At 51.8% G+C, this 27147-nt stretch overlaps 1 protein-coding gene across 1 annotated transcript in view; it reads right to left on the bottom strand.

The window, feature by feature from the left end:
* Window positions 1-27147, bottom strand: part of RASSF5 (Ras association domain family member 5) — a gene marked incomplete at both ends in the record, with an annotated part of 60566 nt that overhangs the window by 26104 nt on the left and 7315 nt on the right. Inside the window, one exon of the mRNA XM_084245943.1 lies at window positions 10249-10370. Within this exon, the coding sequence (XP_084102069.1) occupies window positions 10249-10370 (122 nt within the window). The remainder of the gene's footprint in view (window positions 1-10248; window positions 10371-27147) is intronic.

Raw genomic sequence — 27147 nt, forward strand, 5'->3', positions numbered from 1 at the left:
CTGAATAAGGCTTTTTGAAGTCCTTGTGCCACACTCTTTACTTCACTTTGGTTGCTGTATCGCTTTGAGGGGCTCCATTTTACAGATGAGGAAACTGATGAAGTAACATGTTCCATCACAGCTCTTTACTCTCAAAGCCTTTTAGCTCCTAGTTAGCGGCTGTTGCCCACTCCACTCCACCTGTCAATACAGGAAGGCTCCGAAGGAAGCCACTTGTCAAAAGTCAGCAAGACTATGCTGGCAAGGGCCCTGGAACTAGAACTCTGCTAAGATCACTTGCAAAACAAGTTGGCTGGCTTCTGGGAGGAAAAATCCAGACTGAAGCTCCAGGGTCCCAAAGAGTGGAAGCCTGGATTCCCCTCAGTGTCTGATGACCCTGGCTGAGCCTCTTCCCCACGAATAGTCAACAGCAGTGTAACCTGGTGGGGAGGTGGCTAAGGAGCCAGCCCCTTGCCCTTTAAGCCTGTGGCGTTGAACACACAAAGGATGGGGACTAGTTGTTCCTGCTCTGTCCCCAGAAGGAGGAGTCCAACTACCCAGCCAACATCTGGAGCTTTAAATCCATGGCATGGCGCCGGGTGCAGAAAGCACCTCTGAAGTGGCGAATGAAATGGAGAAGACATAATGTTCCTGTCTCAAACTATCAGACAGCAAAGGACATTATTTTTCTTCCTTTCTGAAGTGTGACCCCGACATGTGGCCAGAGCCCCATGAAAGATCCACCTTTGGTTCTGAGTGTCCCAGAAAAGCTGTGGTGTAAGCCTGGAGCTCAGCTCTAAGCCAGCTGATAGCGCACCTTGAGCAACTTTGGACCTTGGGCTCCTCATCTGTTCTGTAGAGGAGACCAGCTCAGGAACATTACAACATACCAGCACATTCAAGGCTGAAAACTGGGGTGAGGTGCCACCCCACCTTAAAACATATTTGGAATTCATTATTGGCCAGCAAGTGCGGGCACTGTGTAAGAACTGGATGTGCATAGTGTTGTTCCATCTCTACCACAGAGCGAGAGTGACTCTCTCTATTTTACAGAGGAAAAGGAGGTTCAGGCAGGTGGAGCAACTCGCTAGTTAAAGGTGGGACCGAATCAACCAGCTGGTGGGACACCAGAACCCAGGTTCCTGAAGCTCCCGGGCTTGCTCTCATGACAGCCATGCTGTCCGAAGCTGTAGTCCTGCCCGTGAGTCAGAAGCTGCTCTCTCAGCCAGCCTGTGCCCTTTAGCTCTTTGGGGTTTTACAGTCTCGATACTAATAATTATTGAATAATTATAATTATTGAATAATTACTGCATGTCAAGCTGTTGTTGCTAGGCTTTTGTTAATGTAACAAATCTTTACTGAGCATCTTCTCCAAGGGAGCACCAGACAGGAGCTCTCACAGAGCACAGTCAGCGAAAGGAAATGAGATGAGAAGTGGTTAGAGGCACATCTTTCCTTATCTCACTCAATCCTCATCACCCTGCAAGAAGGTATTTTCCACATTAGTAAACTGAGGCTTAGAGTGGTCAATCTGCCAAGGTCTCAGAGCAAGCATGAGAGTGGCAGCCTCCGGCTAGTCCCCAAAGGACATGGAGCTGGGGTGCTGGGGTGCCCCGCACCTGGCTATCCAGTACACTTTGGCCCACTCGCCAGCAGTGGTCACTTTGCTTTGTCCTGCGGCTGCCGGGCACATGACCAGGAGTGCAGTGCCCCATCTGGGCCTGATCTGGGCCACACCCTGGTGCCCTGAGGGGCTTCCAGGAGGTGGGGAGGAGCACAGCTGCCCAGATGACCCGGAGTGGCTGGTCACTGAGTCTCTTCCCTGTCACAGGTCTCCTGTTTGTGGGGAGAGGGGGCCCTCTCCACTAGCCCCTAATGAGTGCACTCTGGCCAGCATCTTTGGCAGCCTCTCGCAGCCAGCTCCTGCTTGCTTACCGAGCAGGTCAGCCCCGTCTTGCTCAGGCGGCTCCTGCTCCCGTTGGAGGAATGGGCTCTGGCCACTCGGGTGGGGTCATGGCCACTGTCCCTCCACACTGGGACTTCTGGCTACTGCTGCCAGCTGCCAGCCACTCAGGCCTCAGCCCCGACACATACCCCACACCTGCACCTTGCCAGGTGTGTGCAAGACTGGGGAAGTGGTGTGCACTGGGACTGGAAAGCCCCGGTAACCCATGCTCCAGTCGCCACCGTGGGTGCTACTGGGAGCTGGGGACTGGAGGTGGGGAGGGAGCCGCCACGGGACTTAAAAAGCCAGCAGGCCCCATTCCTATTCACAGCGTGTCCTGTCTTGGCTTTGGTGGACTGTCTGAGCTTGCCTCCTGATGTGACTCTGTCCCGCTTGCCCTCAGGCTCAGCAGCTGTAGCCTGTTCCTGCTGAGGCCAGGTCCCTGCACCCGGACACTACCTGGGGTAGGACAGACTGCACTGTCCAACCCTGGCCTAGAAATTCTCTCTGTCTCTTTCTCCCTTTCCTTACTCCCTATGTAAGTAAAACCTGTTACTGTTTCTCTCCCTGTGTCCTGCATTTGCAAATGCACAGGTGAGGACGCACCAGCTGGGCTACACCCACCCCACCCCCTTAGTTTGTTTCCTTCTACAAATGGTAGGTCAGATTTCATATTCACAACAGCCCTGTGTCTGACAATTTCCCTTTGCGATAATTGGACTCCCAAGGACTCCCCAGGGCCTACACAATTTTCCAGACTCTGGGTGGTCCTTCAAGGGGCTCACAACATGTGCCAGCAGGAGTCCATGCCATCTGTAGCCATAATCAAGTCATTACAACTGCACAAAATTTGATTCACATTCTAGAAGTCGCCTCAACCTGCTATGGGTCTCCTGCTGATCGGAGTCCTCCGCCTCTCTCCTCCCAGTGATGACCTCAATCCTTGCACCTCTCAGGAGCAGCCTTTCCCGGAGGCCACTCGTGGTTGAATCTTGAGAATGCCAAGTGAGGGTTTTATAACACCACACAGGATGTGTTCAGCAAAGAGCTCAGCAGCCCCCCTCCACTTCCTGTTGTAAGAGGTGAGTGGCCGCACGCCATTTAGATGCACAGGAGACTCACTTTCTCGGGACGGCTTAGTTCTGCCACAATTCTCTTGCTAGTCAGCCAGGCTAGCCTCTCTGATAAGCCCCTGATGCTTAGACACATTGAAAGCAGTTCAAGTAGCTTCTGGAGAGCTCATGCAGGGCCTGAGCTGGCCACAGGGAGCCTCCTCCTAACTGTCCCCCACTGGGGAGGCCAGAGAGCTGCAATCAACAGCACCATCCCTCACGGCTAGTGCTAAGTAGCCAGGTCAGTGTGGTCACTGTGTGAGACGTGACAACTCTTGCACTGCCACACACAGGCAGCAGGGCTGCAGGTGGCCTGGCCAGCAGGAGGTCACATCAGGCACCCACTGTTTCTAGGGTAGGACTTGGGGAGGGGCTATGAGGAGCACAAAGAAATGCCCCCAGTGCTTAAGGATTTCTAGAGAAATAAGTACTGGCCAGCACTCCAGCCAGGCTCTTCAGTACTTCCATGGTGGGGGCCTCCCAGTTTGGCCTGATTAAAGAGCTACTAAGGGCCCAGTTTGGGCCCTAGCAGAACTGGGCCCATAGGTAAGTCTTGGGACAGCTCCTAGGAGAGGCAGCGACCAGCAGAGTTGAATCACTGGCATCTTTGGCCAGTGTCTGACTTCTCAAGTGTGGAGGGAAATATGTGCAGGGCTGGAGCTCTGCACCAGATGTAGCAGAGGGAGAGGGGGCAGGGGAACTGGCTCCTTCCTTTGGCACATGCAGATGAGTTGGCAACAAATGAGATCAAATGGAATCATAAAATATATTCAATTAATCCAAAAGAAGGCAGAAAAAAAGGGAACAAAGAACAGATAGGAAAAAGGAAACAAATAGCAAGATAATAAACTTAAAATGGAATTATATGAATAATCACATTAAATGCAAATGATCTAAATAATGCAATTAAGGAACAGAGATTATCGAATTAGATTTAAAATTTCTGTCGCCAAGAAATGACCCTTAAATACAGAGACACAGATATCCTAAGAGTAAAAGGATAAAGAAATACCATGCTGTGTATGAAAAGAGAGCTGAAGTAGCTCTATTAATATCAGATTTCAAAGGACAGACTATTACCAGGGATAAAAATGGTTATTTCAGGCCTCCTCGATGGTGCAGCGGTTGAGCGCTGGGTTGCCAAGCTGCCTGCAGCCTCCGCAGCGCTGGTTGGATCCCCAGCTGCCGCTGCCAGGAGGGTCCCACATGGTGCACAGACCTCTCCTACCACGCCCACTGCTCCCCTCAGCAGTGTATTTCGTCAGTCTGCCTGTTCTGCTCTCTGCTCTTGCTCTGGTGAATTCTTTCATCCTCACGCGCTTCTGACTATACCCAGTGCTTGTGTAAATAAATAAATAAATCTTTAAAAACAAAAAAAGGTTATTTTGTGATATTATTGAGTGGCAAATCCATAATACGGTTGCAGATTTCAACACCCCCTCTCCCAGCAACGTCTAAGACACAGACTGAGAGCGTGCCCATACCTCAAGCACTGTTAGCTAGTATTATTGCTAATCACAATAATTACTATTGCTAATCACAATTCAATTTGATAGACGTTTACTGAACATTTCAGAGGTCCTGGACCTGGGGTAACCTGAGAGGAGCTGGTATGTATTAAGACCATTTGTTAGGAAGCCCAGGGCCCCTGAGCAGGGACAGGCCCCACCCTCAGGTTCGCTACTTATTGCTCCCCAGCTCCGCCGTGTGGAGGTTCTGGGTTCAGCACGTGGCTGAGGACAGGACCAGCCTGACCACAGGGACTTCCTCCTCTGGAGGATTCTGAAAAGGCGGAGCTCTAGGTAGGGGGACAGTGAGGTGACCACTGAGGAAGCACAGAGCAGGAGCCAGGAAACTCAGCTCTCCGCGCCAGGGAGCCACAGCTGAATGGCTGCAAGGCTAAGGGAGGTGATTCTTGCAGGTGGGGTACAGGCAGAGGCGGCAGGGAGGGAGCTTGCACGGGAAGCCATCGGTCCCTTTGGTAGGTGGGGCAGGGTCTTGGTCTTTTCACCGACAGAGGGGAGCCATAACTTGAGCCTGAAAGGAGGGACTACTCCTGTCTTACGGCAAAAAGTGCCTGCCCAAACCACAAAGCCATCACCTGGTTTTATATCCAGGACGGTAGCCATCTTTCTGGTATTTTACAGAGCTTGGCTGAGTCATCCCATGAAGGGTTTCATGTGCTAATCCAAATTTAGATTGATTTTGAAGGCACCAGAATCACTGAGGACTTTTGTTATGGGGGTGACCTGATACAAATGCAGTAAAACTCTGGCATCAGGGACAGGGTTGGGGGATGAGGGATGGTGATGCCCCTTTGTCGGCACACACTTCCCAGGCGTGTCCTCACAGGAGCCTTGCAGCCATCTGCACACTGCGCCCCTGTACCTCAGAGCAGAGACCTGCGGCTGGAGAGTGGGGAGGCTTGCCCTGGGTGCTTACACAGTCTGGATGAGAGCTGGCTCTTCTGCCGCCAGGGCTTAGTCTTTAAGAAAATATCTAGAGCCTTTAACAAAACTTACAGTAGCGGGGACTCCCTGGTGGTGCAGGGGTTAAATCTCAGTGCTATCAAGCTATTGCCAGCCACTGCGAGTTCGATGCCCAGCTGGCCAAGGAGCAACCCACATGGTGGAGCAGACCTCTCCTGTCTCCCCACTGCTCCCCTCAGCAGTGTATTTCAGTCAATTTGCCTGTTCTGCTCCCCACTCTGTCTCTGGTGAATCCTCTCACCCCCTGCACCTCTGGCCTGCACCCCAGCTCTTCTATGCAAAGTAAATAAAGTAAGTCTTAAAAAAAATTTAAGATAGAAATCCACGAAAGCACTGGTTATTCAAACAGCACTTACACAAACAGGGAAAACTGCAAGTTGTCTCACTCCAGCTCTCGCTCTAGCCCTTTTGACTTCGCCCCCTCCAAGGAAACACCTTCTAAGGGTTGCCCGGGTGTGGTGCAGACCCTCGCTCTGCCCTTACACACACACAATGGCAGTGTCCCCTGTGCACTGCTGGGCGACTTGCTGTCACCTCGAGCTGTTCCCTGTTGGTGCAGATGGGCCATCTCTCCTTCAGAAGAGGGCCTGGTATCAGCACAGGCAGCCGGGAGGCCCTCCATCTCCCACCACCGCTCAGGTGCTCAGCGGGCCCCAGACAGCCAGAGCGCAGCTCTGTGGGCAGCATTTCCCACTGGTGGCCTCTGAGAGGTTTTAGAACTGTACCTAGATCAATAAATATGTGTGGAAGAAGTTTGAGGCAGGCCCTAGACATATATTTTTCTTTTAATTTTAAAAACTAAGTATTAACGTGTCAGGAAAAAATCGTAAGTACATCAAAGAGTGATTCAAGATTTAAAACTTTTCCTTTAACATAAGTTTAACATAAATACACATCTATTTTAAGAAAAATATAAGTAAATAGTGGCAGAGATAGAGCATGGACATGACTGGAATCCTATGTCTGGAAAGTACGGGGTGAGGTTTGGGAGCTGCTGTGGGAGGGGCTCGACTTTGCAACCAGGGGCGGGGAGCCTGATTTCTGAATGCTGTTCCTGTCTTCTGGAAGACCCAGAGGCGGGGAAGGAATCCAAGCCTGTGGGACACAGGAAGAGTCAAGCCCTAGCCGGAAGTAACTTAGTGGACAGAAGAACGCATTTGGTTTTATTCGTCATCTGCACCATGAAATGTGACACCACGGCAGAGGGCAGAGCTGCAGGGGCCTCTGGGCTGCAGTGCCTTAGGGTGAGAATGAGCAGTGTGGGCAGATTTCCTTTTGGGGTCTGGTTCCCCAAAGGTCAAGAATGAGTGAACCAAACCACTAGAGGTCTCACTCCATCCTGGGGGCACTGGAGAGCCTCAGGGTTTTCATCAAAGGGGTGACATGGTGACTGCTCCTCTTCCACACCTGGAGTGTAAGTCTTTGGGGCGTGCTCCCAAGTAACAAAAGTGTTTGGGCTGTTTGGGCAACTGCTCGTGGTCCTCAGCCAATGGCGAAGATATTCTCTAGGAAAGAGGCTGACCCTGAACAAGGGGAGTGACTCAGTCAACTAGGGGTGCCTGAGGGAAAAGTTAGATGGCATAGACCTCCAAGATGTCAGAGAGCTCCCATGTACTTAGGGTTTTTCCCAACACACATGAATCTGCTCTCTGTGGTTGACCAGAGCACAGGCAGCCAGCCTGTTTCTTTGCTTGATGGGGCTCTGAGCCACCCGCACCTCCCTTCCTGCTCCAAACCAGAACCTTGGGGTTACCGCTTTTCAAAGATTAAGGCCAAACACTTAAAGGATGATCTCAGCGATGTTTTGAAAATGCATGAACATACAGGAAGGAGATATAAAAATGTTAATGTACAGTGGTTCTCTCTGGGTGGAGGAAAATCAATAAATTTCTTTTCATTTAACAGCAATGAGGAGAAATGCTGCTGAGCCGAGTTCTCCTAATAGCCATCTGAGGCCGAAATAGCTGTGCTCAGACCAGGTTCCTGCCACAATAAGACCCCAGAAGGGCCCTTGCACATTGGCTTAGCTCAGCCCAGATGATAATGTCAAGGTGAAAGGTAGCTCCATCCTGGTATTTAACAGAAATCAAGCCAAGGCGGAAATCAGAACAAACAATCTTTTTAGAAGAGGGGAGCAAGCTTGGAGCTGGGCCCAGGTTTTATTGATAGAAGGCTGGGTCCTGCCCAGTGTGCTCAAGCGGTGCCTGGCCTGTCCAAGGCAAACAGCAGCCAGCAGCTCGGAGCAAACCCCGCTCGGGCTCGCTGCCTGCTGTGGCTGCTCTGCACCCAAGTGGACTCCTGGCGCCTTCCCTGGTTCTCTGAGGCCCCTGTGTTCCACACTGGCCCTGCTCTAGACTCAGCCCCGGCTTGGCTTGCCCCAGGTCCTAAGGCTGAGCCCTCTCTCCAACAGAGGGAAGGGGGTTACTGTTTCCAAATACTCAGACTTGGAAGCACCTGTTCCGTTGACAGGCTCAGTGTGAGACAATGTACACAGCGGACACAAGGCCTTGCCTGGGGTCTTTTACCTGCCAAGCTCAGTGCTGGCTTGATTGTCCTAGGGCAGGGCTTCTCAACCACCCTAATTTGGCCACAGGATTCCTTGGGTGGGATCTTGCCCGCAAAATGCAGGGTGTTAAGCAGTGTAGCCAAGACCCAATAAGATGCTAGTAGTGACCCCCAGTTGTGACTGTCAAAAGCACCTCCAGAAACTGTTCCCTGGAGAGGAGGGGGCAAGTCACCTCCTGAGTCCTGGGAAGGTCTGTTCCAGAGGAAGGAGCAGAGACACAAAGAGGAGGTCCAGGAAGTAGGATTGGAGGGTGGGGGTAAAGGGGAGCAGAAAGAAGAGAGACTCGGGCACTTCCAAATGGGAAAGAAAAATGGAAAGAGAAATCATTGGTTTTTTTTTTTTTTTTTGGAAATGATGTACAGTGTGCTCTGTAAACCTCCCTCCTCCACCTTCAGCAAAATTCTGCATCCTTCACCAGGGCTTTGGGGGTCACATTGTCTCCTCTGCTCCCCCAACCCCTCACCTGGATAGATGGGTCCCAGTTAGGGACAAGTTCTGCCCATGAGGCCAGGTTATGTTCAGGTAACATAGCAGTCACTGTCCTGAAGTGTGAAGAGGATGTGCCAATTTTTTAAACATTTTAGAAACAATTCATTAATATTGTTATTCAAAAAACAGCCATTATATTTGCTTCCTAGTGATGCTTTCCCAGGGGGATAAAAAGCAGGGGGGATGGCAGGGAGGCTGGTAACACCTGTGGGCAGTTCAGGTGACTGAGCGTCCTTAATCAAGTGTGCTATGGCCACTTCTCTTCAAGTAAGCATCGGTATTGTTTCATCATCTTGAGCTTTATCCTCATAATTACAGGGTCTGTTTGTTTAAAGTCTAGCTCCCCTACTCTATTCCAAGCACAGGGAGGGCAGGGGCCACGTCTGTTTACGTCATCACTAAGTCCCTGGCATTTGAATGTTGAATGGTCAACATTCAAAACATATTTATTAAATGACTAAATGGATGATCTGGAACATTCCTTAGTTTTTTGACTAGTAAACTTTGACTCATACATTAAAGCTCAGAACAAAGTCACCTCCTCTGGGAAGTCTTCCCTGATTTCTCCTAACAGAAACAATTGGCTGTGTATTGAAAACTTTTGATTCATGCTTTTTTGCATCATGCATCACAGTATATACTATTTGACTATATTCTGTCTTCCCCTCCAGAATATAAGCCCTCTGAGGATAAGAACTGTGAAGTATCATTTATTATCCCCACTTTCAATCTGAGCTTAGCACATAGTGGATACTTCATAAACTTTTGTTCAATGCAAGAATCAAAAAATGCTCTTCTGTTTACATTTCAAATTCTAGACATCAAAGTCAAATAAAAAAATGCTCTTCTGTTTATATTTCAAATCCTAGACATCAAAGTTCAGACACATCCCACTCAAGTGTCTTCAGCAAACCTAGAACCATGACCTACTTTGGGCATCAATTTTCTGATCCTTTAACACATGGAAAAAGCATTTGCTCAGCTCCTCTGAAGTTGATCAGGCCTGACTGATGGGCAGGCAGGATGGTGTGCTATGATACCTCAGCTCCACATCTGCACTGCCTGGGACTCTGAGGCCTCAGAGACCTTCAGATGCTTTCCACAGGACCCCTAACCCACCATACCCACACCTCTGGTTGGGACCCCTCAAGCAGGCTCTGCACTAGGGAAGAGCTACAGGGGGCTTCTGAGTAGCTACACGCAAGTTCGAGTCGTTGTCTGTGGATTACCTCAGTCCCATAGAAAGCAGAGTGTGATGTGGCGATTTATATTAAGAGACATGTATTTGGTCTTTATTCCTGTTTCTGCCACATTACTCCTAAGAACAAACAAACAAAAAACCCAAAGCAAACAAACACACCCAACTGTGATCTAGCTGTCCAGAGCACAGCTGACAACCTGAACTTGAACTGACATCTGAGTGGCGGGAGGAGAGGGTACACACAGGGTCAGAATGGAGTGGAGTTGTGGGGCTTATGGCTGGTGTCAGAGAGGTGCTCTGGCAGAGAGAAAACAGCCACTCACACAATCAGGAGCTGGACCCCATCTGTCCACAAGAGGACCCCAGCATTCACCCATCCCACCTCCTGACCACCAGCACTCCTGGGAGAGAGCAGCCCAGCCCCTGCAGAGGCCAAGCCTGTCGGGCCCTCGAGCTCTGCTGCCTACCTGGCCCGAGGGTGAAGTGAGGGTGCTTTCTGGGGAAAGTCTGTCCCGGGAGACGCCTCCCTGCTGACTGCAGTCCAGCTGGATCAGATGGCAGCACTCCGGGTGGCAGGTGAATTTACAGTCTGGAGGGAAAGAACCACAGGGGGATTAGCACCAGGCCGGATCCTGACCACTTCCAACCAGACACCTGGAGACTCTCTGTCCCCAGCGGGGCAGAGCATGCAGGACAGAAGCAAGGGTGGGGGCACCGAGAGTGGGGCTACCTGCACCACCACCCATGGTGAAAGGCAACACGTCTGTGAACAGCTGACGCCTGCTATCTGTGTCCTGCAAACATTACCATTGCCATTTTACAGGCAGGCAACTGGGGCCTTAGGGACTTCTGTGACTTTCTCAAGGCCCAGTGATCTGGCTCCAGCTGGGGCTCTTTCTACTAGTTCACACTAAGCACAGGGGCCAGCCAGCCTTGGGGAAGGACTTAACTTTTCTGGGTCTAGTTCTCCCAATCTGCACTGAAGTGGTAATAGCGGCTGGCCTGGTGCACATGGCGGGAGAAGAGGTCTTGAACAGGAAGTGTTTCTGGAGACAAAGGGCTCATCCCAGGAGGGCTGGGGCCTGCCTCTGCCCTGCCCCATCCTGGCAGGAGGGCTGGCTCTGGCCCAGCAAAACTGCCTGGAAAAGCGTCCCTGGTGCAAGTTTCAAAGAGAGTGTTCACTTCCATGGAAGCAGGACTTAAAAAGCTGGGGGACCAGCTCAGGCCCGGGGAAGCTGAGGCCAGAAAGGTAAAGGTAGGTGCCCAGTGACACAAAAGTTCAGAGCAGGGCCAAGGCTGCTAGGGCCTCCTGCCACCTCGGGGGCTTTCTCTGGAGCTTCCTTGGCAGAGGGGAGATGAAATTGGATGGGGCAGAAGGCAGCAAGATTTGGAGGGTGAGGGGAGTTTGGTTGGATCAATCTGCAGGCAAAACTGAGGTTTCAAGAGGGCCCCCTGGGGTGGCTGCTGGCCTAGGGATCTTGTCTTGCAGGAGGCCAAGGCTAGGCAGGGCTGCGGGAGGGAGGCCTCCTGAGTGTAGCCTGGTGTGTTTGGATAATCTGGGTGAGAGGGGACCGCTTTGGACTGATGAGGGGTCCTGGCATTCTTTTTCTTCCTTCTAGCAAGCTTCAAAAATTCAGCACGTTTGGACTCTCTTTAAAACTGCCATAGCACACTCTGTTTTGGGGGTGGGTGGGTTTCCTCTTCATCCTACTCTTTTGGGGAGCATGCTAGCTGCCCCCTTCCCTCACACCCCAAAGATGAGCACCCGGGCCACATTCCTTGTACATTTGTCTGCAGGGGCATGCCCCAGCAAATGGGGGACATAAGGATTCCAGAACCCTGCAGCCTCTGACTCAATGTTCCAAAGCTGCCAACTACCTTGGGACAGTCCCACCACCAGCAAGTACATAGAAGCTGCTGCTCATCCCCTCGAGCCTGAGGGCGAGGTCCACAAGGCCCTTCCTTCAGGCCTCCCTTCCGCGGGCCTTCCTGGCCCCTCCATGGAAGCCTGTCCTCTCACGCAGACACATAGGGCCACGCCACTTCTGCGTATGCACCCCAGGCCTGCAAATGCCACGTGCATTTCTGGCACAGGACATCCTCACTCCCAGCGTGGGATGGGCATAGGGGTGTGCAGGCCCAGTCTCCCTGGCCCATGGTGCCCAGAATGCCAGGGCTCTGATAAGGCAGTGCTGTGGCCAGAGCCCGCACAGAGCTAGGTATTGTTCTGGGCGCTGGTCGGGCCACACCTATGCTGCTCTGGCTTTGCTCTGAGCCACGAAGAATGTTCCAGGGATGCCAAGAAACTGTTAGGGGGAAAAGGATGTCCTAAAGCTAATTCCATACAGGCTTTGTGGACTCCACCCCCACCCCAGGCCAAAGCCAAAGACACTGGGAACTCCAAATCCCATCACCACCAAAGGGAAGGCGGCTGGGACCTGACGGTGGGGTTAAGCAGCCAGGTTGGTATAAAGGCAGACACGTGGGCTTTGGTGTGTGGGGGGGTGTCCCCCATTTTGGCTCTCCGCCAGCTCTCAGCGTCCGGCCAGCTCTGAGAGTGCCTTTGGGTTTCCAGGTCGGCGGATCAGGTAGGACGCATTAAAGACTTTATTTCCCTATTTTCTCCCTGAGTTGTACATTTTCCTTATTTCCCCTTCCCTTGTAAATAAACCTTTTATTAACCTTTTGTGTGTGCCTGTAGTGGAGTATTCATAAGTCCCTTGTAAGCGCGCGGGTGAGGACCCACAGCCAGGCAACCCGTTCAATATTGGGGCTGCTCTACAACAAAACAAGGAAGAGGAGGAAGAACTGAAGTTTTCCCAACTCTAAGCCAGTGAGAGCTGCCACCAACTCAGAGAGGGAGAGGAGGACCCACATGGCCTCCCCTCACAGATCCTTGCACCGTCAACACAGGGGTCTCTGTGCCTCTGATTCGCTCAAGTCCCATCTCTTTCTGCTCTGGCACACACACACACACACACACACACACACACACACACACACACACCCTGAAAACAGCACCAAAACCTCAGAAAGATTTTTTTACAGGTCTGACGCTGAGTTGGACAGAGCCAGAGAAGAGCAGAATCCAAGAGGAGTGTTTCAGGATTTTATAAAAAGCACATCTGAATGCCATGACTGTCTCCATCAGGGTGTAATCACAGACCGTGGCAAAACCACCGAAGCGCATCTTGATTCTTCCTGGCCTCTGGAAATGCCAAGCCCAGGGCTTTCAGGCAGCAGAGATGAAGTCAGAGGCAGCCCCCTGCCCTTCTCTAAAAACAGAAGCAAGACCCCCTCCGCCACCCCCAGCCTGTGGGTCTGGTGTGCTCAGTATGGGGAGACCCGTGAGAGTCCCAAGGCTGGATCTCTTCCTTCGGGACTTGCTTGGACCCCACCCGCCATCTTCCCTCAAGGTGGCACACCTCCAGGGGCTGCAGTGCCCCTCAGAGCCTCCGTCTGCCTTCAGCTAGTGCTCAATCTGGACAAGGAAAGAGATGAGGACAGGGTGGAGCAGGACCACCCGGGTCCCAGGGGACAGCCTTGCCCGCACAGGCTGTTCCCCCATCTTTGGCAGCAGCTTCAGCACCTTGTGCAAGGACTGCCCTGTGCCCTGTGCCCTGTGCCCTCCTACTCCTGGGGATCAGTGGGAATTCCTGGGTGCTCAGGCAAGTTGTGGGCTGCACAGAGCAGACTGGGGAGCCCCCTGAGAGGACAGAGACCGCCGGCCGCTGTGGTCAGGGCTGCCTCCAGGCACAGAGATTCTGGGGAGCTTCAAGAAGGAATTAGAATCCAGGTGACTCATAGTCCCTTATCCCAGGCAGGAAATGCTGATGTTGCAAAACAGACAGAAGCAGAGTCCCCAACAAGAAGCCATAAAAGATTAGGGAATGGCATTCCTAGGTTCTAAACACTGTCTCTCGAGGAGAACTGGAGCTTCTTGACCCTGGTATTGTCACCTATAAAATTGAACGGGCCCTTCCCGACTCCATCCCTCCCTTCCAGCGACAGCCCTGACGCATTCCCAGGGGATGGTCTGAGGCAAACCTGCTTCCAGGTTTTGGAAGAGGAGCCTGAGGACATAGAAGGGGCCAGCTGTGCCAAGGCACAAGGAGGGAGCCGCGAGCCAGGGTGGAGGGGCTCCCAGGGCCCCCCTCACACCCAGGCTCAATCCGCTTCCTGGGTCCTGTAACACAGCACAGTGGAGCAGGGGGCTTAAAGGGCAACGCGGTGTCTTCAAGGTCGGAGGTGAGATGTCCGCAATCAAGTTGTCAGGACCACGCTCCCTCTGGAATCGGAGGAGCAAAGGCCCCCTCGCTTCTCCCTGGCTTCTGACTGTTTGCTGGGGATCTGCGGGGCTCCTTGGCTCGGAGCTCCATCACGCAGCCTCTCCCCACCCTCCCAAGGCCTCTTTCCGCGTCTGTGTCTTCACACAGTCCTCCTCCAAGGACACCAGTCCTACTGACTAGGGAGCCCGCCTGGTCTAGCGTGGCCTCTCCTGAGCTGGTCACATCCACAACAACCCTATTCCAAGTAAGGTCACATTCTGAGGAGCTGCAGGTTAGGACCTCAACATATTTTTCAACCCCAAACACAGACCCTGGCGTGCAGAACCCTTAGACCCAAGCAGGCGGGCTTTCTAATGGACGCCACTCCAGAGACAAAGAGCAGCAGCGGCAGGGCAAGGAGACCAGGCAGCGCCCAGCTGAGGCCAGGACCACCTTTCTGTCTCCCTTCACCACCAGGCGCCTGGCTTGCATGGTCCCTGAAGGCCAAGGCCCAAGTGGCCACCTCGAGCAGGGTTGGGAGTCAGGTCCAGAGGCCTCGGCAACCTCAGCCCAGAGGCAGTACCTCTTCTTCCACTTCAGCGGCGGTGAACCCGCAGGATGGAAATGCCTGTGCTAGCAGATTGTTTATTATGCCGCAGTCCCAGTCTCAGTAAAAGAGGCCCTGGTCTCAGCTTCTTGCTGAGTTGCCAGGTATGAGGAGCCCTGAATGCCTCCCCACCCAGCCTCCACTAAAATCTGACTTTAGTTTCAGAAAATAAAACCATTAGCCAAGTTGTTGACTTCCAGTGTTAAAGAGCATGAGGGTAAATGGGCAGCTCCTTGCATTACTGGCGGTACCCGTTTCCTGCAGGAGTTCATGCTGAGTGTGTATTTATTTATATCTGCTACGTCTTCACTGAAAGGGTCATTGCATTGCTGTTGGTGACAGCAACACGCTAGAAATACCCAATGTCCATCTGCAGAGGGCCAGTTACAGTTCTGATATGTTTCATGATAAAATACCATTATAGATGAGGATGTAGTTTAACACTGACTACCTTGGAAAGATGTCCACAGTATAACACTGAAAGAGAAAAAGGGGGCCTCCCTGTTGGCACAAGGGGATAAGTCTCAGACTATGAAGTTATCCGCAGCCACTGCAGCACAAGTTCCATCCCCAGCCAGGGAGCTACCCACATGGTGCAGCAGACCTCTCCTGTCTCGCCCGCTGCTCCCCTCAGCAGTGTACTTCAGTAGATCTGCCTGTTCTGTTCCCCACTCTGTCTCTGCAGAATCCTCTCACCCCTGCACCTCTGGCCTGTACCCCAGTTCTTGTATGCATAAATAAATAAATCTTAAAAAAAAAAAGAAAGAGAAAAAGGTTGTGTTTTATGGACCTAATTATATAAGAATACACACACATGCCTACCTGTATAGTATACCTTCTGAAAGGAAGATGACAAGCTTACTCTGAGTGATGGCATTTCAACTGTTTTTCATTTCTTTATAATTTCTAAATTTTTATAACAAGCACATATTCTTTACTAATGGAAGAAAATGCCACAAGAAAGCAACAAAGGAAAAGCATGGTGATGATAGCAGGTGGGGCGATCACAACCTATGATGCAGACACTACGTAGGTGATGTTACATGGCCCACACCTACCATATGCACTCCTACCCCTGCTTTTAAAAATAGTTTCTTTTATAGAGAAGTTCACAGCAAAATTAAGGAGAAATAGAGAGTCCCCATATCCCCACCCAACCTGGGCACCCCAGAATAGCCTCCCCTCACTAACATCTCCCACTATTCCTTACAACTGATAAACCTACATGGACGTCCATCACCTGACGTCCACCATTTACACCAGGGCTCCCTCTGACCCTGGGCACACAGTGGGTTTGGACAAATAAATAGTGATGTGTAGCTGCCATTATAATGTCAGCATAGTTTTACTACCCTAAAAATCTGTGCCCATCCACCCATCTCTCCCCTCGATCCCTGGCACCCACCGGTCCTTTTAGATCTTTTAAACCTATGTCTCCATAGGTTTCCCTCTTCTAGAATGTCACATAGTTGGAATCATGGCCTTTTCATGTCAGTACTCTACTGTAGTCACATGTGTTTAAGGTTCTTGCATCTTTTCATCACTTGATAGCTCTTGCTCTCGTTTATTTTTTTAATGTTTCCACTCACCCTAGGGAAGGACATCTTGGTGGCTTCCAAGTTTTCATAATTATGAATAAAGCTGCTCTAGCATCTGTGCTCAGGCTCCTGTAGACACAGGAGCCAGATTCTTTGGGCTGCTCCTATTTTAGAGGATAAGGCAGCTAAGGCTTGCAGAGGCCTGGAGACTTATCGAGACCTCACAGCTGGTGCGTGGGGAGCTGAGTGCAGTCCGTCCTGCCTGCTCCATAGCCCTGTGTTCTGGAAACCACTCCTCAGAGCTGCTCCTCCACTGGTTTCCGGCCCCCCACCCTGCCTTCCTTGCAGCCTTCACTGGGGGTGGGGGTTAGGGTGACCCAAGACCAGAAGAGTATGAGTCAACAGGATTTGAGTAAGATTCCTTTTTCCTCTGCCCTCGCAGGTACCAGCGGACGCCACCCTCTTCAGGATCTCCACCTCATGCCAGGAAGCACCAGTTGACAGCTCACATCAGCCTCAGAAACAGCCGCTCTGCCTGCCGGCTCGCTGGTTCCCCACCATGGCCCTGCATGTCTGGGATGCCACGTCTGGGAAACAGAACCACTGGGGCAGGAGCTGTGGTTCCCGCACACAGGGTAAGCTCTCCAGGGGCATCTTTATTAGGCTTGCTTCAGGATCTGGGAACTCGGAGCCCCCACACTCCACTCAAAAAGGCCAATCTCTGCATCTCTGCTCCTCAGGACACTAGAACAGAGCAGCTGCCCCATGCGGGGAGATGCAGACAGACAGCGGCAAAACCACTACATGGATATCGGCTCCCAGCCCAGCTGCTGCAGACACCTCAAAGTGCACCCCTCAGCAGCTGCCTGTCAGAGACCCAAGGCACCCTGCTTCAAGCCTGAAGCAGGTCAGACAGAGGCCTTTGAGGACGCACACAGGGAGCAGACAGCATCTGCCCTCCAGAATCACACAGATCAGGGTTTGAACCTCAGCCCAGCTTCTGGTTGTTTAGTTCACTTCACCTCAATAAATTACCGCATTTATTCAGCCTGAATTTCCTGCAAAATGGAAGATTTGCTGCCAAAATTAGAGAGAATGTCCATAAAGCCTCTGACAGTGCTTGCACACAGTAGGTGCTCAATAAAGATAGCTGTGATTTTCAACACCCGGCTTCCTGTTGACTTAGCATATGATGCCAGTCAGGAACCTCGCAATTTGGGGTCTTCTTTCAAAGCATTAAGGTAGAAAGAATCCTGCAACTGTCCTGCTCCACTGAGCTCCTCCCACCTGTCCACCCCTCGAAAGCCCGGCCTGGGTGGACCCAAAGGAGCAAAGCAGGGAAAGGAGAGGATGAGGATGGTCAGGTTGCAGATTGAGAGGCAAGACTGACTCATCAGACTTGGAGGTTGGGCATGGCCCTCAAAATCAACACCGTCTATACATTTTTCATACTCCTGGCAAACCTCCTAGTGAGGCTGGCAGAAAGGGGATGGAAACTCCCCACTCTTGGGGTCAGGCCCACAAGACACCTGTAGCTGTTTCCAGGAAGGAGCCTGAAGCCCAGAGCTCTTGAGACCCTGGATTATGGTTCTTTGTTTCAGAAACCAGGCCACTCCCTGGGGGCAGTTAATGACCCCCTCCTCAGCCCATAAGGCCTGAAGGCACTGGACTGCTCCCCCCACCTCACAGAATGCACCAGGAAGCTGCTAGAAGGGTCCCTGTGATGGTATAGGGGCAGTCAGGAGGCCAGCTCCCCACTTTGGGGCAGGGATTGCTCCCCCCTGGGGCAGGTGGGGTGGGCCCTGGACGTGCAGGGGCTGTGGTCTCAATGAAGCGCCAAGGGGGATGCGCCTGAACAGGCCAAGTCTGGATCTGATGTTTAGTTCCCACATAAAGCAGAGGGCTGGGGTGGCGACTCATAGGAGGCCAGATCCCACATCAGGCGCTGGGGGTGGGGGGTGGGGTGCGAGGGTGCCTTGGTTGAACTGAGGACACTAGGCCACCCCAAGGTCTTGGTCCCCTACCTCTCCCAGAATGGCCGTATGGGTTCTGCCCATGGCAGAACCAGTTGGGGGTGACAGATGAAAGTCTTTGATACCAAAGGGACGGGCAAGAGGTCCTGAGCAGGGGCCAAGGACTTGTTCCCAGGATTCAATTGCTGGTTCCCTAAGCCTGGCTCCTGTCCTGTCTCCTGGTGTGCTGGGTATGTCCCTGCATCCTCTCCCCAATGCACCAGGTCAGCCTGACAAACACCAGGCGCAGGGCGGCCCCTTCAGAAGCCCAGGCCTGCCCCGCGTGGGTGGGTGTGGGTGGGTGTGCCTCCTGCACCAGTCCATTAATCATCCTGCAGCACAACCACACACCCCTCGCCTGAAAGCCCCAAGAAAAGGAAGGTGCGAGGCAGGGCTGGGTTGTTTGGGGAGGTGTAGGTGGGGAAAGAGGGCAGGACAGTTCACAACAAGTTCAGGCAGCGATGCAGGAAGCCGGGAGCGCCAGGCGGGACAGCCCTGGGCCCACGTCACCTTCCTCACAGTCTGTCCCCCACCACTTCACTCTGGGGGGGCTTTACCCTGAAGGGCGCCTCCCCTATCCCACCCTCCCCAAGTGCATGTGTATCTATGTTTAAAACTATACACAAATTTAATAGGGTTGAGTCATTTTTAACGACTCATGCTTCAACTCTAAGTAGTATTAACTGCCTCGCTTGGCTCTTCTGCCCCAACCCCCCACCCCCGCCCTGTCTTACTCTATCTACAGGCCAGCATCTCTAACATTTACATCCTGTTTTCACCATAACCCCCCTACTTGTCTAATATTAACTTTATTTTTAAATTGATTCAGTCTTTTTACAACAGCATTACAGCAAGTATTTCGTTTTTTATGTTACTTTGTATTTTAGTTGATTGAAAATTTCTTAGCAATTTTTTAAAGATGTATTTATTTATGCATTTAAGAACTGGGGTACAGGCCAGAGGTGCAGTGGGGTGAGACGATTCACCAGAGACAGAAGAGGGAGCAGAACAGGCAAATCTACTGAAATACAGTGCTGAGGGGAGCAGCAGGGGAGTCAGGAGAGGTATGCTGCGCCATGTGGGTTGCTCCCTGGCCAGGATCGAACTCGTGCTGCAGTGGCTACGGATAGCTTCATAGTGCTGTGCTTGACCCCTTGCGCCACCAGGGAGGCCCTTTGGCATATTCTTTTTGTATTATGTTTCCCAGTGAGGCTATGTGGTCCCTGTATAGTGAGGCTCCTCTGTTGTGACATGTAGGTGGGGATGGGGAAGATGGAGTCTCGGGCCCTGGACATGTCCCAGCATCTGCCTCGCTCAGTTATGGCAAGAAGCCACCCATTGTGGAAACACATAAATGACATGAGGTGGGGTCTCAGGGCAAGTCTAATGGACCTTATTCCTCCCATGCAAGTGTGTGAGGGGATTGTCATCTGAATCCGCTGACACCAGTTTCCAAGAGCCCCAGGTTGTGTTTAAGGGGTGGCCATACAGGCAGCTGAACAGGGGCAGCCGGGGCAACTAAGTGGGCATGTTCTTCAGGACACACCTTTTCGGAGAGACCCAGAGAGGGTTAGATCTTTGTATGCAACTGTGGTCATGTCTCCAATCTTTCTGTAGTTTAGTGACTGGTCAATATTTTATTTCTGTGTCCATATATTCATCCAACACATTTCTATAGAGCCCACTAAGTCAAGCACCGTTCCAGCAAATAGCTAGTTTTATGCAGATTTTCTACAATAGGAACAAGTGTACAAAAGGAATATGTATGTATGTACGCTTCAGATACATACATGTTTCAATATAGATGTAACCTATCTACCATAGGAAAAAATAAACCCTATGGCCAGAGCAAAAAATGTATTTTAAAACATTGTCAACAGTTGGGTTTAAGGGAATTCAAGACCAGCAGGTGGCCCATGGTGTCCAAGGCAGCAGGGAGCTGCCAGCTGCCCTCTGGGCTCAGGCCCCTCAAGAGGCCTCCCCTTCTGGAGGCATGTGTCACTATGCTCTGGGTGTAAGAGAGAGAAAGCAGGGATTCCCCCGCCCTTCCCCCCAGCACAGAGCACTCTCCACTGTCCCTGGGCCCCTGAAAAGACACGAAGAACTTGGGCAGCTAAGAGACAGGATGCGTGGGTTCTGGTTGTGAGGGGCAAAAGTGGAATGAGGAGCTGGAAGTGTTTTTTGGTATCTTCCTTTTTTTTTTTTTTAAATTTCCTTATGCATACAAGAACTGGGGTGTAGGCCAGAGGTGCGGGGGGTGAGGGTGGATGAGAGGATTCACCAGAGACAGAGTGGGGAGCAGAACAGGCAGACTGACTGAAGTACACTGCTGAGGGGAGCAGCGGGCGAGACAGGAGAGCTCTGCTGTGCCATGTGCTCCCTGGCTGGGGCTCGAACTCAGGCCACAGTGGTAATAGTGAAGACTTAACCCTTAGTCCACCAGGGAGGACTTGCTTTTGTTTTTTTTCAAACAAAAGGCTAGGTTGCCCTTTCCCCAAACTCTGAAAGGGGGCAAAGGGCAGCCTAGACTTGCTACCCTTGAGTGTATTTTTGGTAGTAGCTCACAGTCCCCAAGGCCCGCAAGCTGTGCTGCTGGGCACTGTGGCCTGTGGGCAGCAGGTGAAGCAGAGACGGAGGGCAACATGCAGACACACATAGGTGCTTGGGCACAGGTATGCCGGTCAGAGCCAGAGGTCATGGGAGGCCAGGAGCTGGCAGGTTCAGTCCTTATGGGACAGCCAGTTTGCTGTACCCAACTGGTTTTTCCACAGCTGCTTTGATGTCACTTATTCAAAGCTCCTATCACCAGCCAAATGCCAAGCAACCAGGTGAAAGGAGACTTTTTGTGGTGAGAAAAAAAGTAAACAGATGACGTCTCTTTGGGAGACGCACAAAGGCTTCTTTACAGCTGTGTCCCTGTAGCTGGGAACCCCACAGACTTCTGGAGAGACCCAGGCCCACTTCCCACTGACACCAGCAGCCTTTTAAGTTAATATATGACTTGCTCCTTGGCAACATGCTTGCTTAGCACCTAATGGTGCCCGCTGGGCTAATCTAGCCTGGCCTGTTAATAAAATAGTGTGGTAAACTCAACAATAGGAATTTTTCCAGAGAATCTGTTTAAAAACTGTGTGCCCCTCCTCATCTGCCATGGCAGCCTTCAAACCCTTCCTCTTTCTTTGAGATCTGGGCCCGGCTCTGGTGGAAGTGCACACTGTCTCAGGGGCCTGCACCACGACCTGTGAGGAGAACTCGTTTAGGTCTTTCTGGGAGCACAAAACAATAGTCGCCAACCAGGGGTCATTATGTGACAAGCACCATGTCGACTGCTTTGCAGCCAATGTCATGCTTAATCCACATGAGTCCAGCCTGGGTTGGGTTTCCCTGGTTTTTTTTTTTTTTTTTTTTTTTATTTATTTATTGGGCCTCCCCTGGTGGCTCGGCGGTTGAGCGCTGGGCTGTAAGGCTGCCTGCAGCCTCTGCAGCACTGGTTCGATCCCCGGCCGACGGGCGAGGGTCCCACATGGCGTGTAGACCTCTCCTGCCGCCCGCTGCTCCCCTCAGCAGTGTATTTCGTCACTCTGCCTGTTCTGCTCCCCACTCTGGCTCTGGTGAATTCTCTCATCCCCCGCGCTTCTGACTGTACCCAGTGCTTGTATAAACAAATAAATAAATCTTTAAAAAAATAGATTTATTTATTTATGCATACAAGAACTGGAACACAGGCCAGAGGTGCAGGGGGTGAGAGGATTCACCAGAGACAGAGTGGGGAACAGAACAGTCAGACTGACTGAAATACACTGCTGAGGGGAGCAGCGGGCGAGACAGGAGAGGTCTGCTGCACTATGTGGGTAGCTCCCTGGCCAGCTTGGGATCAAACTCATGCTACAGAGGCTGCAGACAGCTTCATAGTGCTATACTTAACCCCTTGTGCCACCAGGGAAGCCCTGGGTTTCCCTGTTATGTGGTGGGGAAGGCCAGACTCGGGAATGTTAATCTGTAGGAGGAAGGCCCTGCAGTCAGGTACCCAAGATCCAGACTCTGGTTGGCCTGACTCTCAGCCCATTTGCTTAACTGCCACACTACAAGTGCTCACCAGCCCTACAAGTAAGATTGGCTAGTCCAAAACTCCACAGTCCACAGCCTATGGCCCCGTCATCTCTGAGCACCCCATCTTCTGTCATCTTCCAATCAATTAAGTTCACGCTAATACGCGCTAACAACAATGGAGTCGCTGCCCTGACCTTGGTGCTGCCACTCCAGGCCTGATTGATTTTATTAAACCTGTAATTCCTTGGGCTGAATAACAAAGGAGCAAGGAAATGATCTGTTAAATTTAAAGGGAGGGGACGATGACCATAGAGACATAGTGGACATTCAAATCAAGGAACTCCGCATCCAGGGCCTTCTCAGTGAGGCCACAGCACGTACTAGGCTATTGATGAGGATAAATTATTCAGGTTGGCTGAAGAATATTTGTCTCCAAGAGGAGGTTGGTAATGAACAAAATGCTCACATCTCAAGAGGTTAAACCTTGATCGGAAAAAAGATTATATTTTTCATGATCAAGCTCATATTGTCTTTTGAACTCTGCTTTCTAAAACTCAGCCCAGAGATGACTTTTTGGTTTAGTTCCATCCCTAAGACTTAGTGTCACGACCCATTTCAATGCCCACTTATTCTTGGGCACGTGTGCACATGGAGACATGGGGCAGGGACCCCAAGGGAAGCTTATGTGCACCAAAGACCAGGTTGGCAAAGAGGAGCAGCTGAAGGTCGGCGAGTTGAGGGGATCTGGGCGAGGGGCTCCCGGCATGGCTGTGGACAACGGTTCCGACAGAAAGGCCATTTGTGAATCAGAATGACCCCTTTCTCACTTCCACCAGAGAGGGATCTGGAGGAAATAAATGGTACCAAGAACAAAACACCAGAATTGCTGACTCTTTAGGAGACCTGCACTTGCAGAAATCTAAGATATTGTCGAGATCATGAAGCAGCAGAAAGAACCATCAGGCTGGAAGGCAGGCACCAGGGACTGGCTCTCGTGCTGCCACCAACAGGGCTTTTGTGGATCTCCATTTCCTTTCTTTGAAAAAGGAGAGTAGGTGATCTACAATTCTACGAAAATCTGGATTGTTACTGTCACTGCTTCACATCTTTCTCTCGCCCCACACTACCCTGTGATCCGTCAAGGACTCACCCTGAGCAGTGCTCAGGAGGGAAGCCCCGCCTGGTCACCGGGGCCCCTGCCCAGCTGTATTCTGCCCTGCAGCCTCCAGCCCAGCACAGCCTGCATGTTGGGGGCCTGTGTGTACCCCCACTGACGATGAAGGTGAGAAGCCTTTGTCTAGGAAACTTCACTGTTTCCAGGACCTCACAAGTTGACCCAGGAAGGTCTGACACCCCTCAGAGGCACAGGATGGGCAGAATGGAAAATGGTGCTGCCAAGGTGCCCTAGTCCACCTGCCCAGGGGCCAGGATTGAGGGGGCCTCTGGGCCCTGAAAGGCAATGAAAACCCAAGACCAACATAGGAAATGGACTGACCACAGCCTGTCAGGTCTGGCTGATCCACCTCAACCTGGCAGGGCCATGCCACCCAGGCCTGGTCTCGGGGGAGGGGGGTGTCACAGGGTTGTGGCGAGTGCAGCCCTATACACCAGGCTGCCAGAGGTGCCCTCCCCCAGTCGCCATGGGAAAGGCTACCAGGCCTGGCCTTGGAACCCAATCACCCCCGGAGGCCCCCATTTGAAGCAGCTGGACCTACCTTGAGCCAACGGGGGGACCTCGGAGCGGACCCTCTGCAGGGCCTGGAGCTTCTCTGAGCCGGAGCGGCTCTTAGGGAGCCTGCGGAAGAGCCGCTGGAGCCTGGCCCCGACCGTGCGGAAGCAGGCCGTGGATGCCTCTTCGCTCCTGCCCTCTGTCATCCTGCTGAGGAAATCAATAGCTTCCTTCTAGGCCTGGCGTCGGGATGGAGTGATAAGTGGGGGTGTCACTGGCCCGGGGAGAGCCAGCTGTGACCTGGGGCTTTGCTCAAATCAGCCCGTCTGGCCGCTCTTTCCAAGGAAGCCCAGGCACCTGGGCCTCGCCGTGCGGCCCTGAGTGCCTTCTCCTGCTCAGCCGAGGTCCTCTCCCCTCCACCTCCCCCACTGGAAAACTTTCTATTCCTGGGGCTTTTAGCTTGATAAGATAAAAATGCCCCCACCAAGCAGGCTGCAGAAAGAGCCCGCCGGAGCCTCACTTCTCAGCAGCGCCTGTGAGTCTGAAAATCAATGTCTCCAAAGTTTCAACAGACGACAGAAGCGAGGGGTTACCTCACACGGTGTGCAGGGCCCGGAGCTCGCTAATGGATTTCTTTGGGGATGGCGGATTAATAATGCTTCACCAACTGGAGAGGCTCCTGGGGGACAATGGGCTGATTCACATCCTCTGGCTAAGCTCAGGATAGGCAAGAGCTGCCCCGGCTGTGGCCAGACCCATAAAGAGACCATGTTGCATTAAGCGGGTCAGACCATGCACCCGAGACAGACACCTGAGCAGAGGAGAGGAACAGGCCAAAGGAGGAAGAAGGAGAAAGAAGAAAAGTATGGTCTCTTATAAAAAGGCAGGACTGTCCTCTGGCCTGATAGTGGTGCTCATAGAGTACCCCCTCAGCTCTGACCCCCAGAAGCAACCACATCCCCGTGGAGAAGTTCCCAGAGGCCCATGGCCCGGCCAAGACAAGCAGCGAAGCCATCCAGCAGACCCGCGGCTCCCAACCTCCCAGAGGCGCTGTGGGGCTGGTTTCAGGTGCAAATGTGCAGGCACATTTGCTGTTTGAATAAAGGAAGCAGCATGCAGGGACCATGTGCTCACACATCTGTGTCCTGGGCACCTGTTGTGCAGCCCAGGAAAGTCCACACTCGAGGGGTCAGAGGTGAGCTCTGCGGCTGTCCCAACTGCCAACCCCACTTCCTTCCTCTGTGCCGCAATTTCCCCCCAGGTCACTGAAGGATGCTGAAGGGCGTCCTATGCCAAAGGCCGTACCCACAGGCCCATGTAGAGTAGGAAGTCCTGGTAGAATGTACTCTGGTCCCCAGAGAGGTTGTCCTATGTCTTGCTTTAGGAAAGCAAGAAAATCTGGCAGGAGACCCCATTTTAGAAAGAAAATCTGGCAGGAGACCCCATTTTAGATCACCCCTCAATAGTAATGATGACTACTAATGTTGTGAGCTCTGACCTTGGGCCATGGCAAGGAGGAATCACGGGATAGGCAAAGAGTTCCTACCCGCACTTTATGCTACCCTTCTCTACACACCAATCACCAGTGCTTGGTGCAATGCCAATAAATACTCATTTGCAAGCTTTAGAGTAAACGCACATTGTTTATAAGTCATTTATTTAATACAGAAGTGCCCTACATGCCAGCGTCCTCAGGCCTGGCCCTGGATCTTCTCCCTAATGCTTCCTCAGGGGAACTGGGTGCTCGTGGCCTTTTTTGTGGCCCCCAGTCTCCCCAGCAAGCGCTGCACTAGGAGAGCACCCTCTGCGGTCCGGGTTCTGACGTCACGTGTGGGACCATCAAGCCAGGGTCAAGTTAAGGTGCCGCCCCACTGCCACTGCCTCTGCATGTGGGATCACTGGGAACCCCTGCTGAGCACTGGCAAGGGGGCACCCTGCTCCCCAACACCAGGGAAGAGAACTACTTGAGTTGGAGGAATTTTTAAGAGTCACGTGTAATGGGGGAAACTCCCCTCCCAGAACACCCCAGTTGGGCTCTAGGACACCAGCCACTGCTTTCCCCTCATCACAGAGCTGCTCTTTAACAGCCAGTGGGAAAGAACTACAACTGCAGAGACTGGAGTCGGGCCTGTAGATGGCTCTAGAACTTTTACTCCTGACCCTTTGAAAACAGGAGAGATTTTCTGTGCTAGGGATGGTCTAAGAGGAACACTATGAAGGTGGGGGATGCTGGTGATGGCCTCCCCTAGCCTCGACATCTAAGCGTGGAACCAATGACCTCCTGCTGAAGGGGGCGCCCCATCAAGGCCCAACCTAATTTGAAGAAATAGCCTTCACTCTCTTACATGCCGGGGTTACAAAATATTACAAAATATCCTCACCTTGACATTCTCTCTTCATAGAAAGGCAGCTCCAGTTTGCCTCTAAAAACATTCCTCACTTAGAATAGACATTGTGGTACTATATACCCCACCTTTTTTCTCAAAACTCAAATTACAGCTGGAATCTGTTTTTCCATTTGAATAGAAAGGCATTGCTGAGCTTTTTTTGATTTTTTTTTAATACTTTCTTTGCTTGCAGAAAGGACATAATTGTTTCAGCAGACCATAGAACCTCCAATCAATTTGAATGGAAGAAGCCGCTTCCGCTAAGTCAGCAAAGAAAGTAAACAATGACACTCAAATGTGAGACTGACCTGGAGATAGACAGTCAGAGTCGGTGGGAGTGGGGGGCTCTCCTGTGATCTGCTATTTCCCACGGGACCCCATCACTGCCTGGAATTAGAGCTAGAGGCCCACTGTGCAAATCTCAGTTAATGTTCTAGTCATGAACTATAGAAACGATCCCTGAGAGAATAGTCTTTCAGTTTCTTCCTGATCCTATGCAGCGTTTATTCACCATCCACAATCCCTTCTGAGACTCAGCCTGTTCATTTCACTGTGGTTGCTAATCAGCCCGGTGTCGTAAGCTCTGACCTAGGGCCACTGCAAGGAGGAAGCATGGGCAGGCAAAGCTCTCCTACCCATAATTAATCCCCACCCCTCTCTGCACACCAACCACCAGTGCAGTGGGGTAGCAGTGGGTTTCTTTAATGTTGGGATTTAGAAAAAGTTCACCTTTTGTTTAAAGACCTGATGATTTAAACATGCTGAAAATCCATGTATAAGTCAAACACTAAAAACAGACTAAGTACCCCCAACTCTCAATTATCTAGGCCCCTAT

The sequence above is a fragment of the Talpa europaea genome, assembly GCF_964194135.1.
Source record: "Talpa europaea genome assembly, chromosome: 10".
Taxonomy (NCBI): Eukaryota; Metazoa; Chordata; class Mammalia; order Eulipotyphla; family Talpidae; genus Talpa; species Talpa europaea.